Source organism: Lepidochelys kempii, chromosome 4 (genome assembly GCF_965140285.1).
Source record: "Lepidochelys kempii isolate rLepKem1 chromosome 4, rLepKem1.hap1, whole genome shotgun sequence".
NCBI classification, from domain to species: domain Eukaryota; kingdom Metazoa; phylum Chordata; order Testudines; family Cheloniidae; genus Lepidochelys; species Lepidochelys kempii.
In genome coordinates, this window is record NC_136383.1 from 32,333,121 (window position 1) to 32,352,546 (window position 19,426).

At 41.7% G+C, this 19,426-nt stretch overlaps 1 protein-coding gene across 2 annotated transcripts in view; it reads right to left on the reverse strand.

Moving 5' to 3' along the window:
- Positions 1-16,495, reverse strand: part of CFI (complement factor I) — a 30,073-nt gene extending 13,578 nt beyond the window's left edge. Inside the window, exons 1-10 of one of the 2 annotated variants that reach the window (XM_073340886.1) lie at positions 16,362-16,495; positions 14,596-14,884; positions 13,769-13,922; positions 7,995-8,170; positions 6,785-6,892; positions 4,650-4,766; positions 3,253-3,282; positions 2,832-2,855; positions 2,615-2,644; positions 1,202-1,237 (exon numbers count right to left, since the gene is read on the reverse strand). In XM_073340886.1, coding sequence (XP_073196987.1) covers positions 1,202-1,237; positions 2,615-2,644; positions 2,832-2,855; positions 3,253-3,282; positions 4,650-4,766; positions 6,785-6,892; positions 7,995-8,170; positions 13,769-13,922; positions 14,596-14,884; positions 16,362-16,424 — 1,027 coding nt within the window. In that variant the 5' untranslated portion in view covers positions 16,425-16,495. The remainder of the gene's footprint in view (positions 1-1,201; positions 1,238-2,614; positions 2,645-2,831; positions 2,856-3,252; positions 3,283-4,649; positions 4,767-6,784; positions 6,893-7,994; positions 8,171-13,768; positions 13,923-14,595; positions 14,885-16,361) is intronic. The other variant, XM_073340887.1, reaches the window with a different exon arrangement.
- Positions 16,496-19,426: the final 2,931 nt, after the last annotated feature.

Genomic DNA, 19,426 nt, shown 5'->3' on the forward strand with positions numbered 1-19,426 from the left:
ATCACTTTTTGAATTTAAGGGCAACCCAGGATGTGCCCTGTCCCGCTCACTCCATTCTCCTGCCCCCGCCCCCACCATCACTCACTTTCATCGGGCTGGGGTAGGGGATTGAGTTTCAGGAGGGGGTGCAGGCTCTGGGCTGGGGGGTCAGGGCTGGAGCTTGGAGTGTAGAAGGGGGTTTGGGGTGCAGGAGAGGGTATGGGGTGCTGGCTCTGGGAGGGAGCTCAGGGCTGGGGCTTGGGGTGTAGAAGGGGGCTTGGGGTGCAGGAGGGGGCTTGGGGTGCTGGCTCTGGGCTGGGGGGTCAGGGCTGGAGCTTGGGGTGTAGAAGGGGGCTTGGGGTGCAGGAGGGGGCTTGGGGTGCTGGCTCTGGGAGGGGGCTCAAGGCTGGGGCTTGGGGTGCAAGAGGGGGTTTGGAGTTGCTGGCTCTGGGAGGGGGCTCAGGGCTGGGGCTTGGGGTGCGACCTCCCGCCAGGCAGCACTTACCTCTGGCGGCTCCCGGTTGGCGGTGTAGTGTGGCTGCCGCTAAAGCAAGCTCCCTGCCTACCCCGGCCCAATGCTGCTCCTGGAAGGGGCCAACACCCCCCTGTGGGGAACAGGGGGCACGTGGCTCCACACACTGCCCCTCTCTGCAAGCACCACTCCTGCAGCTCCCATTGGCCACAGCTCTCCATTCCTAGCCAATGGGAGCTGCACGGGGCAGTGCTTGCAGGCAGGAGCCGTGCTGGCTACTTCTGGGAGCGGCGTGGAGCCAGGGCAGGCAGGGAGTCTGCCTTAGCAGCAGCCCTGCTCCACTGCCGGAGACTGCAATCGACTGGGAGATCACGATCTACCAGTTGGTGACCACTGCTGTAAACTCTTCAGATGTGTTTTCTTATGTGTTTGTACAGTACCTAGGACAATGGGATACCCATTCCTCTGTGGGAACCACAATAGTACCAGTAATAACTATGGCTCAGATTCTCAAAGACATTCAGGCACCAAATTCCCATTGGTTTCCATGAAGACAGGTGCCCAAATACCTTTGTGGATCTAGCTTTCTGATATAAACTGAATTTGACTCCCTTTCACCACCTGTTAAACAAAACTAGCATAACTGGTCTGAAATTTCTCATGGATGATCCTCCATCAGAAGAGAATTTAGGGAAAGTTCATCCCATGACATGGCAACCAGGTAGGAAGTGGAGCTTTAATCAATCTTACCTCCATCCATACTGGAAGTTGAGATGTCTTTTTGTTCTGTAATAAAATAATGTAATATTAGTTTAATGTTTATAAACATTTTAAATTACACTATCACTTAAACATGTTTGTGTTAAAAAGGTAGGTTTTTAAAAAATGAAAATATATTGTTCCACACATTATTAGAAATACTCTTTCATCCCAGTTCTTTGTAAATATTTCTCTAAATTTTAAAATCTCTACATAATATGACACTCTTTGGCTTTCTCTGCTTAAAATTAGCATGCAAATAACAAATGGTCTAATTCATATGTACGTGCTAAATAGACAATTAATCAAGATTAGAGGGGTATTCTGCATCTAAACAATTGCATACTGATATTTTCCTCCCTTTCTTTTTGGTTTCTTTTTGGTTTCCTTCAAGTAATATCCTCCTCCACTCTGAATCCCTCAAAATTTATCATTCCGTGACACCCATCTCAGGAAGCTTTGTGGCACTCAAAGGAGCAGTATGTGGCAAGGTTATTTTAAATTGTGTACATTGACGAGTTCATCTACCGAGGCTGCAATCAGAGTTCAAACAGTCAAAGCAAAATGGATGTTCTTCGATGAATAAGGCTTGCTGCCTCCTGTGTGACGTCCATATCTTGCTAATGGATGCAAAAATGTCTTTGCGCTAAGACAAAGTTCCGGATCTATCAAACTTGTGTACTACCTATATTGCTATACAGATGAAAAGCCCAGACTCTCATGCAGGCAGACTTGGAGTGGCTAGAGGCAATCTATATGTGCTGTCAGTGCTAAATCCTGAGCATAAAGTGGTTTGTCTTTGTCTCATAGAGATCTGGCCTTCCTTCAATTGCTCATTATATTTGAAAAGCTGCGTTGCATACACTTTGGCAATATCTCCAGGATGGACAAAAAATAACCCAGCATACCATGCTCTCAAACTCTCCATTGACATACAAAAGGGGGCGTGCTCCGACCTTACCTCATGCTGTCTGTGGGACCATCCCAGAGATTATTGGATTTGCGGGATTGAGCCAGATCTGGGAACTTCATTACACGATGCCTGGTGTGATGCCATCAATTGTGGTCACTCTGGCTGGCATAACAGTCCTCAGTAGACTATGTGTGTTTGATGATGATTTGAGTTCTGTGCTAAATGCCTCCTTTAGCCTGGTTTTGGGGGTATTTGGATCATAATAAAGTAAATGAAATGTTCCTATTGGACCTTAACCTTCAGGCTTTATCCAAATAAAAACACCCATTGAAATAAATAGGAATTTTGATAATTCGGACCTCCATTTGCAGGTCTTGTACCACAGTAGCAGTAGTGTTGCAGGTCACGATTAAATGCTAATTGATGTGGAGAACTTTGCACAGTGGCGGTCTATAATTAGCATACAAAAAAAAAGACTTCAAAATGTTTACCTTGAATGTTAGCATTTGAATGTGAACGACCTGGGAATAAAACACAAAAACATCAATATATATTAAATTCTTGCTCTCCGTCTGACAAACACACGCAAATGCTTCACACTTGTACTGCATAGCACTGAGAAATATTTATTATAGTAGAGTGACTGAAATGCCTGTAAATACACATACACACACAAATCTATAAATAACAGAACACCAAAATATTTACCTGAAACTTTTGGCTTTTGATCACCTAGGAATAAAACACAAAAACAACAGCATAGTTTGAACACACTTCTTTGCTGTACATTGTTCGTGCAACAAAGAGTTTTCAACTCCTGCATTTTGCTGAATTTGCAGAAAGCAGGCAATAATTGTTTGGACAACCTTGGAAAAGCTTAACCTTTTTTAATTATAACCTTTGCACCTGAATGCACTGAGAATAAAACACAAAAACATCAATATATATACAAAATTCTTGCTCTCCGTCTGACATACACACGCAAATGCTCTCACACTTGTACTGCATTGCTCTGAAAAATATTTATTATATTAGAGTGACCGAAATGTCTGTAAATACAAACACACACACACACATGCACGCGCACACACAAATAAATCTATAAATAACAGAACACCAAAATATTTACCTGGAACTTCTGGCTTTGGCTTTTGATCACCTAGAAATAAAGCACAAAAACAACAGCATAGTTTGAACACACTTCTTTGCTGTACATTGTTCCTGAAACAAAATATGTCTTAAATTTACTTTGTAAACACTTCAGGCAAGTCTTCCTATATGTTTGTACAGTGCATAGAACAATGGGATGCCCAATTTGGAAACCACTACAGTACAAATAATAACTATGGCCCAGATCCTGAAAGTATTCAAGCACTTAACTCCTATTGATTTCCACGGAGATAGGTGCCCAAATACCTTTGAGGACTGATCATCTGTCCTCTTTTCCTCAACCATCTTTGTTCTTTCTTCCATGCTGCTCCTCTAACATCCTCCCTCAACGAATCTGTAAGGATACAACCTTAAATCCTTCCTAAAGCCCCACTTCTACTGCACAGTTTACTAGAAATCAGCCAGTTTATGATGGTTGGATCACAGGCAAAACACTCTTCTCAGTACCCCAATGTTTTAAAATAATTCAGAACCATCAAGTTGTGCATATAGCTACCCTGTGTAAACACAAACTTCTCCCTGTTACCTTCATCTTATCTCCCCCATCCTTGTTGTCTGTCAAACTCACTTGTCTTAAATTTAGATTGTAAACTCTTCAGGACATCTCTTCCTTTATGTTTGCACAGTGCATAGAGCAACATACTGCCCAATTCCCTTTAGACACCACCATAGTACAAATAATAACACAGTGATTAGCTTTCTGATATAAACTATATTTTGCCTTTCTTCCTTCACCTCCTAGACAAATCAAACAAAATTTGTCTAAAGTTTTTCATGGATAGCCCTCCATCAGAAGAAAATTTGGGGAAATATTTGGAGGTAATCAGATAAGGGAGATGACCGTGTAAGAACTAGAGCAAGAGAGAGTATATCAAGCTTAAAAGAAAAAAAAAATTTTGAAGAGTGGGCTGGTAGCATAGACAGGTTGCATTAATATTTGGTTGGATTCCTCATGGAGCTATTGGGGTGAAATACTTCCAGTACTACCCCCTCCCCGGCCATGGATCTTTGGTACAACCAGTGGCTCTTTGCAGAATCTAGAGAAAATGGGGAGAATAGTACAATACTCCAGACGCAAATGACATTCCCTTCCAATGAAGGTCCCCAAGGCATGTTCTGTTTCCCCAGCCCCTTAGTTGTCTTGCTTTTCCTCTTCCTCTAGAAGGAAGAGGAGAAACAGGCTGTAACGCAACAGAAACCATTAACATAACATTATTACAAATGTCTGCAAAACTTTTTGGAGAATGGTGCATTCTCTTTGTTTTGCAATCAGTTGCATATTTTAAAATGTAGGAATTCTTTATTCTCTAGTTTAAACTGACTGGAACAGAGAAGATAAATCTATGAAAGTTTAACCTCCACAGAGAGCTTGAGATTCATCCTCTCCTGCAAGGCAGTCTGCTTCCCTGTTACAGAGGTACTTATTTGGAATACACACGTCGGAGTTACAATGGAAACTCTTGCCTTTGCATTCTGTAACAAAAAGAGAACTCAGTTTGTATGGGATGGAGTCAAATTATTCACAAACCTCACCACTGTAGGAGACCTAATTTAACTTCACTACAATGCAGCCACAATTATGACAAAAGTAAACTGTTCATAAATACGTAATGGAACCAGACCCTGGATACATAAAGCAAAACTGATGCTACCAATGCTGTAGACTCCCCATTTTCCAACTTTAAAGCAGAGTTTCAATTTTTCAGGCTTTCATCAGTGTAGTGCTGTAGTTCTCAAATGTTTTGAGCATGACCCGTTACCAGTTTTTTCCAGAACTTCTGCCCACACACAAACCGAGCCAAACACCAACCCACCTTTCAGTCTTGTTAATGTTCTGGATGATTTCAATGGGAATTTAGGGTGCTCTACATTTCCCAAGACTAGGGCCAACATTTTCAAAAGTAGGAGCCTAAAAGTTAGCATTCTAAACCCATATTTAGGCACCTATATGATTTAGGAGCACAAGTTCTATTGACTGCAATGCTTTTGAAAATCCTACTGGGAAGTGCCTAAATATAGGATTAGGAACTGAACTTTAGGCTTGTACTGTGAAAATGTTGACCATGGCCCTTAATTACAGTCAGGCACTCCTCTATTGGGTGATACATTCCTATAAATTCAGGTAACTGACTTTCTGCTCTATTAGCACAAAAATGTGATACATTTTGAAGGGCAAAGCCAATGGTTTGCCAGGTTTTCTTGACTTACTTTATATTCTCCCATGTAAATCTATATTCAGGGATTTTTTATTTAATGGAAAAGTTGATGGCTCCTTAATGCCAGTATAAGGCTTGGGGAAGAGTGCATTTGATATCAGTAGGCTTTGGATCAGGGCCAGACTGATGAAAAACAGCACTAGTCACATGAACAAGCACTTCTTGGAGTAAATCCTTTCATGCACAAGCTTTGGGGTCAGGAGGTCTGTTCCTCAGGTTCCCATAGTTTAGCATCATCTTTGAAATTTAGAAACTTGATTTCAGTATTGTGAATATAATCTAAATACCATGTGAAAAGGTGAGATTTTGTTTGACACTCCGAAAAATCTAATTTTTATCTACACTTTCCTCACAAATGTTATGTACATTGCAAGAATGTCAGGACAGGGACCTTACCTTCACACGTCTTACTATTAGTAGGCACACTTTGGGTGCAATGATAAAAGTAAAAAGTAATAACTAAGACTGGCAAATACTTTTAAAAATCCATGTATATATGTTAGATTTTTATTAAAAAATTACCTTTTGACTGTGTTTGAACCTCTTTTTTGTTCACTTTCCGAGAATATTCATGCAAATGAATTTACTGGCAGGAACAATCACCAAAACAACAAAATCAACATTATTTGGGGAAAGATAATATTGAACTTGTAATCATGAGTTCTGGCATCTGAAATCCAATTTCTAAAAGTATGTTCATTCAGTCAGATCACATGGCCTGTCTTTGTTTCCAGTCAAAACAGATGGAATTTTAAATATTTGACCATAGTGACTGCTCAGGAACAAGCTCCAGGCAAAGATATTATTCTGTGAGTAATTTTTTATAAGTAATAACTTAAAAAAAATATTAATTGGCTTTACGGACAATTTGCTCACAGAAAAAAGATGTAAACTTGTTGAATTATTTATTATTTGTCCATCTCTAATAATCCATTTTCAGTCCAACTAGCCACACTTTTTCCTTGGTCTGTGACTCTTTATATTAAATAGTAAACCTTTATATTAAAGTTTGCCTGCTTCCTAAAAATCTTTATTCTCTTTGTCCTAATACTGACAGATCATCCACATGATTCAAGAAGTTAACTGGTGCCTAACATTTCTTGCGTAACTATAAGGAAGCTGTAGTATTGTCACCTTAGAAAGTTGAAAGACCTTTTCCTCAACGGAATTGAAATGTACTGATAGTGCCTTATAACTTTAAGAATTGTTTGAAAGTTTTCTACTGTATTACTGTCCATAACTATGAGACAGTTTAGAAGGGAGAATTACTATTACCTTTACAACACAATTCATCACTTAGGTCTCCGCAGTCATTGATTCCATTACAGGTTTCAGTCAAAGGAATGCATTTCCCATTGACACAAGGGAATTCGTTTGAACATTCTGCAAAGCAGGAAGAAAAATAAAGTTCTTATTTAACTTTCTACATCATCAGAAACATACAAGGAAAAATTTTGTTTATTTTATTTTTGCAACACTTGGGTCACAGCCTTCTTAGGGCCTGATCCAAAGCCCAGGAATCTTTTCATTTATTTCAATGGACTTTGCATCAGACCCTCAACATGGCCTTTTCTTTTCCCCATCCAACTTCCAGCAACTTGGCAAAGGGGATCTGCATTTCTCTTTGTTAAGGACTAAGATGGAGATGCCATTTCAGACCCACTGCTAGGTGGTGCACGTGAGTAATGTGGTGTACACTCTTCTTCTGGAAGGATATTTATCATATTTTAGGTGCCTCTACACTCTTGCTTTTGCCATTGGGTCAAAGACAGAGAACCTCTATCTGTATCTCTCTTTTGACCAGCTGCATCTCCCACTGATGATACTAGAGCAGCCAAAGAAAGCCCAATTATTGTCAATTTCATCACATAGAATACAAAACTATGAAATGTTTTAAGCAAACACCTGGTTTAGTTTACACCAGTGCAGGAATTAAATTGGGACCAATGCTGCAAGGTGCTGAGCACTTGGCAGAAGCACTAGCAATTCACACAATCAGGCTCTTGGCTGGTACCAGGCTACTGGATTCTTCAATGTTCTGAATTGCATGACATAGTCATCCTGTACAGAGCGATGGCTAAAAGGATGCCACTGGCCACCCCTCCAGCTGATCAGGGAAAGACAGAACTTACTAGAGATGGCACAAGTTTCCCCAAGAGAAGGATTTTAAGAAACATTTCTTCAGCTTCAGGGCCTTCGTTAGGCTTGGAGGGGGAAGGGAGTTGCAGGCACAACATTTTGCTATGTTTTCTTTTGTGAAATTTTACTCAGAATATTTTGTGAAAGAAGATGAATTATTTTCCTTGTTGAACTAACTAAAGGCTGAAAATTATTTTAAAGACTATAAAATGTGACTACAGTTAGAAGGGGCGGTGCCTGTGGTACCATACTTGATAGGTTATAATGCAACTTCCTAATTGGATGCAGTGATTAAACTGAAGAACCCTAAGTAGAGTGTTTAAAAAAAGACACATATTTTACCAACCTTTATCTTCTTTATGGCACACGACACTAGCAAAATCCTCATTACTATTTCGGCTCTCGATTAAAGTACATTCTGCCAGGCTAGTCTCTAGCCCTCTGCAAGTAGCATGAAGACATTGAGATGAAGTTAAGGCAGATTCTGGGACTTGGAAGGTCTTTTTGTGATATTCAGCTCCTCTATGAAGATGCAAATAAAAAAATCAAAATATATTATCCTTGCACAGAGAATTATCCATATCAGTTACTGTGTAGCAGTGACTTGATTTTCCTCCTGTACCATGAAGGTAAAGGTGTTTACGACATAGCTGGGAAAAATTAACACACATCAACTCCTGACAACACAAAAAGGTACTAGGTCACACTGCATGAGTTTTTTGGAAACAAAATGAGGCCCTCATCCTGCAAATTTTTCCTCACAGTGTGCCTGTGTGCAGCTCCATCAAAGTCAGTAGGGCCAGATCCTGAAGAATATTTACGTGTCTAGTGGAAGTTAGGCACCTAAATATCTGGGTCTCTGCAAGGCCACAGGGGTCTGCTCATGTGGAACAACGTGTAAGATCAGACCTTTATTTGTGGGTGGGTTCTAATGATGCAGAATTTTAGGACCATCCTGCATGATGCTAAGCACCCTCAATTACCATTAAAGTCATCACAGGTTTATGGTGCTGAGGACATTGCTGGATCACGCCCTTAATAAGAATAAGTTGTAAACCTTAGTAACTGCCAGAGTTCCTCCAAATTGTCTAATCTTCCTGACCATCAGAACTGCAACAACAAATATGTCTTTAAAAACATCCTGCAACTTTGTTCTTGTTCCAAATTAGACTACCTTAGTCATCTGATTTGTATCCTTATTTTTACTTTATTAGTGCCCTATCATCATGCAAGAAATCTGCATCAAGTAAATAAGGAACCAGAGAGTCTTGCCATGGCTAGGTCAGGCATGTAAGCCCCATCTAGGACTGAACGCTCTGTCTCTGCACAAGGCTCAGCCCGTGCTGTCTGAAGAGTTAAAGACCAGGGCTGGGAATTAAACCCCAGTCTCATAGGGACGGTGTGGGGCACTCCAGCAAGATGTCCAGCCCTCACACATGTTTAGATTGTCACTTGGCCCTACGTGACCATGTAAGGGAGTACAGGAGAATAAGGCTGGCCCCTTACGTGTCTCTGCCTGGATAACCCAGATCATGAGTCTGGGCACAGAATGGAAAACAAGCTCTGTAGAGCTGCTCCTTTGCACAGAGTGGAAAACAAGCTCTGTAGAGCTGCTCCTTTGCCCTGTGACAAAGTGGGCTGCGTGGTGGTGGAGGAGAGGGCAGAGAGTGGGTGGAGGCTTGGCTCCAGCCCCCAAAATTTTGACCAGTGGAGCACAGCTGGTCATATAGGGGAGTGTTCAGCTGTTGTGACCTGCACTGGATGTGGCATATTTGTCTTTCTTCCACAGGACAGAAGTGACTTTGTCTGTACAAAGTGCAAGCTGGTCTCCATATTGGAAGAGAAGGTTCAAGATCTGGAGCAACAGGTATCAACCCTGTGTTGCATAAGAGAAACTGTAGATTTCCTGGACAGATGTCAGGATATGCTTCTACAGACACAACATTCTGAAGATTCAGAGCAGGCTGCACTGTGGGGACAGGAGGACGGTGAAGAAATTTGGCAGCATGTGACCTCCAGAAGAAGAAAGGGGAGCGTCCATGTACCAGCAACGCAGATACAGGTAAGTAACCATTTTCATGTTCTCTCCACAGGTACTAATGCGGAGAGTGGACTAGATGATACATCTGAGGGAAAGGAACAGAAGGAGACTCTGCTGATTGGAAGGCATGAGATGCACTGTCCTAGGGTTGGGGGTTCCACGACCACCGCTCCCAAGAGAAGGAGGTGGGTGGTGGTGGTCGGGAACTCTCTCCTCAGGGGGACTGAGTCATCTATCTGCTGCTCCGACCGGGAAAACCGAGAAGTCTGCTGCTTGCCAGGAGCTAGGATTCACGATGTGATGGAGAGACTGCCGAGACTCATCAAGCCCTCGGATCACTACCTTCCTGCTACCTACTACTTCCTGCTTCTCCACCAATTATACTGCTAAGAATGACCCTGAGCAGATCACTGCAAACTACGTGGCTCTGGGAAAAAGGATAAAGGAGTTTGAGGTGCAAGTGGTGTTCTCGTCCATCCTCCCCATGGAAGGAAAAGGCCTGGGTAGAGACCATTGAATTGTGGAAGTCAACGAATGGCTACGCAGGTGGTGTCAGAGAGAAGGCTTTGGATTCTTTGACCATGGGATGGTGTTCCAAGAAGGAGGAGTGCTAGGCAGAGATGGGCTCCACCTAACGAAGAGAGGGAAGAGCATCTTTGCAAGCAGGCTGGCTAACCTAGTGAGGAGGGCTTTAAACTAGGTTCCCCGGGGTAAGGAGACCAAAGCCCTGAGGTAAGTGGGGAAGTGGGATACGAGCAGGAGCACGCGAGAGGGGAGGGCTCCTGCCTCATACTGAGAAAGAGGGACAATCAGCGAGTTATCTCAAGTGCCTATACACAAATGTAAGAAGCCTGGGAAACAAGCAGGGAGAACTGGAAGTCCTGGCACAGTCAAGGAATTATGATGTGACTGGAATAACAGAGACTTGGTGGGATAACTCACATGACTGGAGTACTGTCATGGATGGATATAAACTGTTCAGGAAGGACAGGCAGGGCAGAAAAGGTGGGGGAGTTGCATTGTATGTAAGGGAGTACTATGACTGCTCAGAGCTCAAGTGTGAAATTGCAGAAAAACCTGAGAGTCTCTGGATTAAGTTTAGAAGTGTGAGCAACAAGGGTGATGTCATGGTGGGAGTCTGCTATAGACCACCGTATCAGGGGGATGAGGTGGATGAGGCTTTCTTCCGGCAAGTTACGGAAGTTACTAGCTCGCAGGCCCTGGTTCTCATGGGAGACTTCAGTCACCCTGATTTCTGCTGGGAGAGCAATACAGCGGTGCACAGACAATCCAGGAAGTTTTTGGAAAGTGTAGGGGACAATTTCCTGGTGCAAGTGCTGGAGGAACCAACTAGGGTCAGAGCTCTTCTTGACCTGCTGCTCACAAACCGGGAAGAATTAGTAGGGGAAGCAAAAGTGGATGGGAACCTGGGAGGCAGTGACCATGAGATGGTTGAGTTCAGGATCCTGACACAGGGAAGAAAGGAGAGCAGCAGAATACAGACACTGGACTTCAGAAAAGAGACTTTGACAACCTCAGGGAAGTGATGGGCAGGATCCCCTGGGAGAATAACATGAGGGGGAAAGGAGCCCAGGAGAGCTGGCTGTATTTTAAAGAAACCTTATTGAGGTTACAGGGACAAACCATCCCAATGTGTAGAAAGAACAGTAAATATGGCAGGCGACGAGCTTGGCTTAACAGTGAAATCCTTGCTGATCTTAAACACAAAAAAGAAGTGGATGAATGGACAAATGACCAGGGAAGAGGATAAAAATATTGCTTGGGCATGCAGGAGTGAAATGAGGAAGGCCAAATCACACCTGCAGTTGCAGCTAGCAAGAGATGTTAAGAGTAACAAGAAGGGCTTCTTCAGGTATGTTAGCAACAAGAAGAAAGTCAAGGAAAGTGTGGGCCCCTTACTGAATAAGGGAGGCAACCTAGTGACAGAGGATGTGGAAAAAGCTAATGTACTCAATGCTTTTTTTGCCTCTGTCTTCACGAACAAGGTCAGCTCTCAGACTACTGCACTGGGCAGCACAGCACAGGGAGGAGGTGACCAGCCCTCTGTAGAGAAAGAAGTGGTTCGGGACTATTTAGAAAAGCTGGACGAGCACAAGTTCATGGGGCCGGATGCGCTGCATCCAAGAGTGCTAAAGGAGTTGGCGGATGTGATTGCAGAACCATTGGCCATTATCTTTGAAAACTCATGATGATCGGGGGAAGTCCTGGACGACTGGAAAAAGGTTAATGTAGTGCCCATCTTTAAAAAAGGGAAGAAGGAGGATCCTGGGAACTACAGGCCAGTCAGCCTCACCTCAGTCCCTGGAAAAATCATGGAGCAGGTCCTCAAGGAATCAATTCTGAAGCACTTAGAGGAGAGGAAAGTGATCAGGAACAGTCAGCATGGATTCACCAAGGGCACATCATGCCTGACTAATCTAATTGCCTTCTATGACAAGATAACTGGCTCTGTGGATGAGGGAAAAGCAGTGGACGTGTTGTTCCTTGACTTTAGAAAAGCTTTTGACATGGTCTCCCACAATATTCTTGCCAGCAAGTTAAAGAAGTATGGGCTGGATGAATGGACTATAAGGTGGATAGATTGTCAGGCTCAATGGGTAGTGATCAATGGCTCCATGTCTAGTTGGCAGCCGGTATCAAGTGGAGTGCCCCAAGGGTCAGTCCTGGGGCCAGTTTTGTTCAATATCTTCATAAATGATCTGGAGGATGGTGTGGATTGCATCCTCAGCAAGTTTGCAGATGACACTAAACTGGGAGGAGAGGTAGATATGCTGGAGGGTAGGGATAGGATACAGAGGGACCTAGACAAATTAGAGGATTGGGCCAAAAGAAATCTGATGAGGTTCAACAAGGACAAGTGCAGAGTCCTGCACTTAGCATGGAAGAATCCCATGCACCGCTACAGACTAGGGACTGAGTGGCTAGGCAGCAGTTCTGCAGAAAAGGACCTAGGGGTTACAGTGGACGAGAAGCTGGATATGAGTCAACAGTGTGCCGTTGTTGCTAAGAAGGCCAATGGCATTTTGGGATGTATAAGTAGGGGGCACTGCCAGCAAATCGAGGGACGTGATCGTTCCCCTCTATTCTACATTGGTGAGGCCTCATCTGGAGTACTGTGTCCAGTTTTGGGCCCCACACTACAAGAAGGATCTGGAAAAATTGGAAAATGTCCAGCGGAGGGCAACAAAAATGATGAGGGGACTGGAACACATGACTTATGAGGAGAGGCTGAATGAACTGGGATTGTTTAGTCTGCGGAAGAGAAGAATGAGGGGGGATTTGATAGCTGCTTTCAACTACCTGAAAGGGGGTTCCAAAGAGGATGGCTCTAGACTGTTCTCAGTGGTAGCAGATGACAGAACAAGGAATAATGGTCTCAAGTTGCAGTGGGGGAGGTTTAGGTTGGATATTAGGGAAAACTTTTTCACGAGGAGGGTGGTGAAACACTGGAATGCGTTACCTAGGGAGGTGGTGGAATCTCCTTCCTTAGAAGTTTTTAAGGTCAGGCTTGACAAAGCCTAGGCTGGGATGATTTAGTTGGGGATTGGTCCTGCTTTGCGCAGGGGGTTGGACTAGATGACCTCCTGAGGTCCCTTCCAACCCTGATATTCTATGATTCTATGATAGCTGGCAGGTGTGGGAGAAGTAAGCTGTGTCCTGTAAAGGGCTACAGTAAATTATTTCCTCTCTGAGTTACAATTATTTCCCAGAGCTCTTTCTGGGGTGGCAGATCTGCAAATTGTCCCTAAGATAGGGCTGAGAGAAAATTCCCAATCTCGCCTGCAGTTAATGGTATTTTAAATAAAAATGCTTATGATTTGAATATAAAGTGTGTAACAATTATTGATAATATACTAGATTATCAGGATAGAAATCTCTTGGCTTTTACTCTCAAATGACGAATTACATAGTCTTTATGAGAAGATTACAGTAGATACACTCTCCATGGCTGCCCAATCACATAATTGTCCACAGGTGGGCCACAAGTAAGCAGGAGTGCATTTTCATAAACATTGTGATTATCTAAATGAACACCCCCCCACACAAAAAAAACTTACATTTTAAAACCAAGATGTCTGCAGACAACATTTGCTTCATTCATACTCCACTCACTGTTACATATAAATAACTTCTCAGTATGATTCCCATGCTTTACTTGAATAAGACCCTCTGATTGTGAATCTGCATAGTCCAAAGAAACTTCAAATTTTTCTAAAAAAAAATTGCAAGAGTGTATCAGATGTAGACAACCACAGCAACAAATACGTCATTATTTTAGAACTTGTAGATAAATAACATTCATATGGATGGGAAATGCATCAGTGGATAGGGCACTAGATTGGGAATCAAGGGCCTGGGTACTATTTCTTACTCTTCTGCTGACTGACTTTGTGATCTTGGGCCAGTCACTTCATCTCAATATATCGCAGTTTCTCCTTTCAGTAAAATGGGGATAAAGTTTCCCACCTTTGTAAAGTGCTTTGAGATCTATGGAGAAAACTTTCCATAAAAATGCTGGCTCTTATTATTATCTATGAAATACCAAAATTATGGGACTTCTGATAACACAGCCCTGACACTTTGGGCCAAGGGTCAGATCCTGCTCCCACTAAATTAATAATAAAGCTCCAATTGTCTACAGTGGAAGCAGGACTGGGCTGCCAGGAACAGAAGTGCATGTAGGTAGGTAGGTCTATCAATTATTTGATTTTTTTATGAGTATCAATAAATACTGCCTCATTTCAATTACTTTTCTTTTGCCGCTTCACATTTTACAATTAAACATTTACAAATAAATGACCAGGCTCTCTGAGAATAAAGAGTTGAGCATTCACCATCCACCTAACAGTGACTGATACAGTTTTGGAAAAGGATATTTCAATACCTGAAGGCCCACACTTTGCTTTACTCAGAAACTTCTCTTGCGGGTGCTGGCATTCATAGGTCTTTAGCTGACAATAATTTTTGAATGTCCTTCCATTGGTAGAACAAACCGAAGTGGTATTCTTTGGGCATTGGTAGGGAAGCTTGCAAATACAACTTCCTCCAACACATCTCTGCCATGGGTGACAGAAAACTTTCTTACAAGAGTTATGTGTGTACTGATTATTTAAGCATTCTTTTATCAGGAACGTCTCTTGCTGAACTTGCTCTTCACCTTCAGAGGCTCTGTGCTGCAAGACAGGAAATAAAAAATCAAATAAGATTAAGTAGCAAATCAGCCGATATATAGGGCCCAGTCCAATGCCAACTGAAAACATTGGGAAGTCCCTTCATTGATTCCAATTGGGCGTTAGATCAGTCCCATCACTAGCTTATTCCTTGTATTTTTACTGTCTTCTGTGTGCAACAATGAAGTGTTTCACTTCAGGTTTTTGCAGTAGTATCCTTGGTCACTCCACCTTTCTTATTTCTTATTTTTCTAGGATTTGATTATCCCTCTTCTCTTTCTTTTTGGATGTTTCATGCAGGATGAGCTCTGCGCTCTCTGATTTGCTTCCAACAGTCCTTGACTTTTCAGCACAACAGATTATAGATTTTTTAAACAAACTCAAATACTGGTGTTGTAGGCAGTGGGATTTACAGTAAATTGTAATTAAAAAGTCTGCAGCTGGATGCTTGGAAACAGATGTTTTTACTGGCCTACTCTTGTTTAATTTTAAAAGTAACTTGCAAATATTTTTAAAGAGCCACAGGTAACCAAACAATAAAGAAAGAAACATGAATCTACACTTAACTTGTTGATTTGGTTTAGGTCAACTGAAGTGACAATTATTTATAACATCCCCTTGGAAACTTGAAAATGCAAACCCCCTGATGTCATCACAAACAAAGTGCTTTTATTGGCTTATTATTTAAGAAAAAAGAACGTTGAAGCATAAAAGTTGCATGCATGGAATTTGCATATAGAAAAAAAGATAAACCAAAGGGACTATCAACCTTGAATGTGTCCATTAAATCAATACAACTCAAGTCTAAAGCAGCTCATGAAAGCTTATGCTCAAATAAATTTGTTAGTCTCTAAGGTGCCACAAGTACTCCTTTTCTTTTTAGTACTAAGAGTGAAATCCTGGCCCCATTGAAGCTGATGAGTGTTTTGTTGTTGACTTCAGAGGGGTCAGGATTTCATCCAAAAACTTTACCCTGTTTTGTAATCGTATTACATACTTCCTGCTATTCTGAGGCCAGTAATTAATTCAGTTAAACTAATTATGCCTCTAAATGTACAGCCCAAACTAAGAGCCAGATCCTGCAGTCCTTATTCTGGCATAACTCCCATTACTCCACTGTACATTTTGCCTGAGTATAAATGGACTGCAGGATTTGATTCGCTAGGGTCCCAATTCTGCAACTGAATCAGGGTAGGCAGACCCCTGGGCCCCTTCAGAACTCCTTGCAGGACGGGGCCTGGGACTATAATTGCAGTAATTTTTCTCTAAACCCCCTTTTTCAGAAGCCTTCTGACATACATTCCCAATTACAGTAATTACATTAAATAAAAATGCATGTCACATTTCAAGTATTCAAGTTTGGATTAAAATAATTGCATCAGTACCATTACAGGAAAACATTTAAAAATAAGATATTTTCACCAGTTATTATTGAAGAAAAACTTGCAGAGGAATCACCTTATTTAAAATAAATTCTTACCTGAAATCCACAAATACAAAAGAAGGAGCATGAAAAAACCAAGAGAACTAGTAATACTTTCATGATGAAGACTTTTTCTCTGTCTAGCTAGAAGAACTTCTCTGTGTCTGATTCTTTTTAGGCTTAGGTATTTGTCTGTGATTAATTTTTAACCATTAGTAAAATATTTAAAAAGGTTGTTTAGAAATAAAGTGCAAGAACCTCCAGATTTACAGATAATTTTGAACTCTTCAGTAAGGATCCTGCCTCAATCTAACGTTTTTTACCGTAACTGTAATACAAGATAACAAAAGTAAAGTCTTTAAAGTAAATGATTAAAAAGAGGATCCCATTAGGAGTTTACTTTTCCATGCCCTAACTCACAATCATTGGTTCCACTGCTGACTTTTGCCAAAGAATACCATTGAAATGCTCAGGCTGCTTCCATTGCTTCTACACTAGTTGTTAGCTGTTTACGTATGTTCCTCCTTTGAGTTATCCTGGAGCAAAACAGACAAAAAGCAGGAACACCAGGATGTACTGAGTACTGTAATTTAATATTTCAAGATTATGCTCAGTACATGTTACTCAACCGCTTGGCAAGTGAAAGGTCTGTGTATATTGTGTGGTTTATTATGGGAGTGTCAGTTCCTAGGAACACCAGAATGAAAACAAAACCAGAGAAAGGCTATCCTCTAGCACAAGTTACCCCAATTCCAAAAAACTGCAAACAACAGAATTATACACACACACACACTTATACTCTCTTTATTTAAATAACACCTTGGTAGTCAGACAAAAAGACAGGCTTGATCATCAGATAACAGGTTAAAGAGTATTTAGATAAGTCAGATGTATTCAAATCAGCAGGGCCTGACAAAATTCACTCTAGGGTACTTAAGGAGCTAGCTGAAACAATCTCAGAACCATTAGTGATCTTTGAGAACTCATGGAGATGGGTGAGGTCCCAGAGGTCTGGAGTAGGGCAAACATAGTACCTAGCTTTAAAAAGAGGTACAAAGAGAACCTGGGAAATTATAGGCCAGGGTATGCCTACTTGAGCTACGGTCATACCCTATGATTGCACAAAAACATAGCCTGAGTGATCACTGAACCCCAGACAGCTATTTGCTCTAGCATCCTAGGCTGGAACAGCAGCACTCTGGGGAGCTGTGTGTTGACTGATTCCTCCCTGTATTTCAAGGAAGTGCTGCAATTCGGACTACTTTTGGAACCCTCTGGTCACTTGGCCCTGACAACTGCCTCCTGTACACAAGGGTTACTTTGTATTACTAAAAGTCTAAAAGTTGGAGCTTTTGTTTTTCTGAGCAATTTGTGATGTAAATTCCAGCACTTGCATGTTTTATTGTGCATGAGGAAATGCTCAAGCCCCAGGAATTCTAATATATAAACCTAATGATTACAGCTGAAATGTGGTAGACTAGATAACTAGCAATGGGAAATGGATCCTTTCATCTCTAATCACCTATTTGAATCCAGCCTAGGTCATTACCACTAGTGACTGTTTGGTTGCCTATGTGAAATGAATTGGAATCAGAACAGTTCTTAAAGGACAAGTGTCTATGTCCCAAAAATTTCCATCACAGCTTGCACTCTTGTTGGCAGTCTCAGCAATGACCACTGCACGAAGGGGATGGAGACTTACCCTCACTAAGAGAGATCCAAGTCAAGGTCTAAGGCTTGCAACACTGCTGCCCATTCTGACACAGAGAACTTCACTGTCCTGGGGTGTAATTAGGTACTCCTCATGGATGTTAAATACATTTAAAATTATTTCCCCCTCCACTCCTCAAAAAACCTAAAGGGTATGAGAGGCCTTTTGGTGTTTTCTTCTCATGATTCCTTTAAAGTTGTGGGTTAGGAGGCTGCAGAGAATGCAGGAGCCTTCAGAGCCCAGGGAACCCTGAGAAACATTACTTCCACCCCCATGCATCCCAGAAGCACTATTGCACTGTTCCTCTGATGCTTCTTCAGCAGCCATGTGTCCAGGAGTTACCTTCCCAATATACAAAAAAAAAAAGGAGTACTTGTGGCACCTCAGAGACTAACCAATCTATTTGAGCATGAGCTTTCGTGAGCTACAGCTCACTTCATCGGATGCGTACCGTGGAAGTTTCCACGGTACGCATCCGATGAAGTGAGCTGTAGCTCCCGAAAGCTCATGCTCAAATAAATTGGTTAGTCTCTAAGGTGCCACAAGTACTCCTTTTCTTTTTGCGAAAACAGACTAACACGGCTGTTACTCTGAAACCTTCCCTATACAGTTTGCAGTAGAAACCTTGAATGTGGATGCAGCATTTACTCCATCATAGATTTCTGCAAGAGTTTGGAGGGAAACATACTGAGGAAAGTGTCTGCTCCCCAGCTCCACTTCCTTTCTTCCCATACCCAAACCCCACACAGAAGGAATTTTGTGGGGCTGTAGGGAATTAGGGAGCATACTGTAGAATTGGCATTCCTCCTCTTTCATGTCCTCATTCTCTCGGGTTTTAATTCCCTCTGCTAGTGCAAATGTTGGAGAGCACAAAACATGAGTCCTTAATTTATTTCTGTCACACCCTGCATTGCAGATTAAGGACAGAATATTAGGCTTAACTTTGATTTAGTGAGTTTTTTTTTACAGTTTGCCTCCAAAAATATTGTAATTTAAATGAAGTAATATTATATTAATATTAAATGACTTTATGTGTTGTAATAATCTCTGGTGAAAACATTAATCTAAAGGCATTTCAAAATGCAGATTATTTACTTGGTTGACCAGAATTTAGTGAAGGAATTGCTGTAATTCATTGCATAGATGCTATAGAAAATAATAATAAGAAATTAAACTCCCAAATCCTTCCATTATTTTGTCCAGCAGTATCATGAAATCAATATGCAATAAAAGTACTTTTACTTATAAAATGAGTTAGATAGATAACCAGTGAGTTAATACACAGAATTACTGCTACCGCATCAGTATTCTTGTTAGTGCCAGCTATCACTCAATTGATAAACATTTAAAATATGAGGAACTAAAATAACATAGTTAACTCTGCTAATTTATCACTCACTTCTGTATTTCT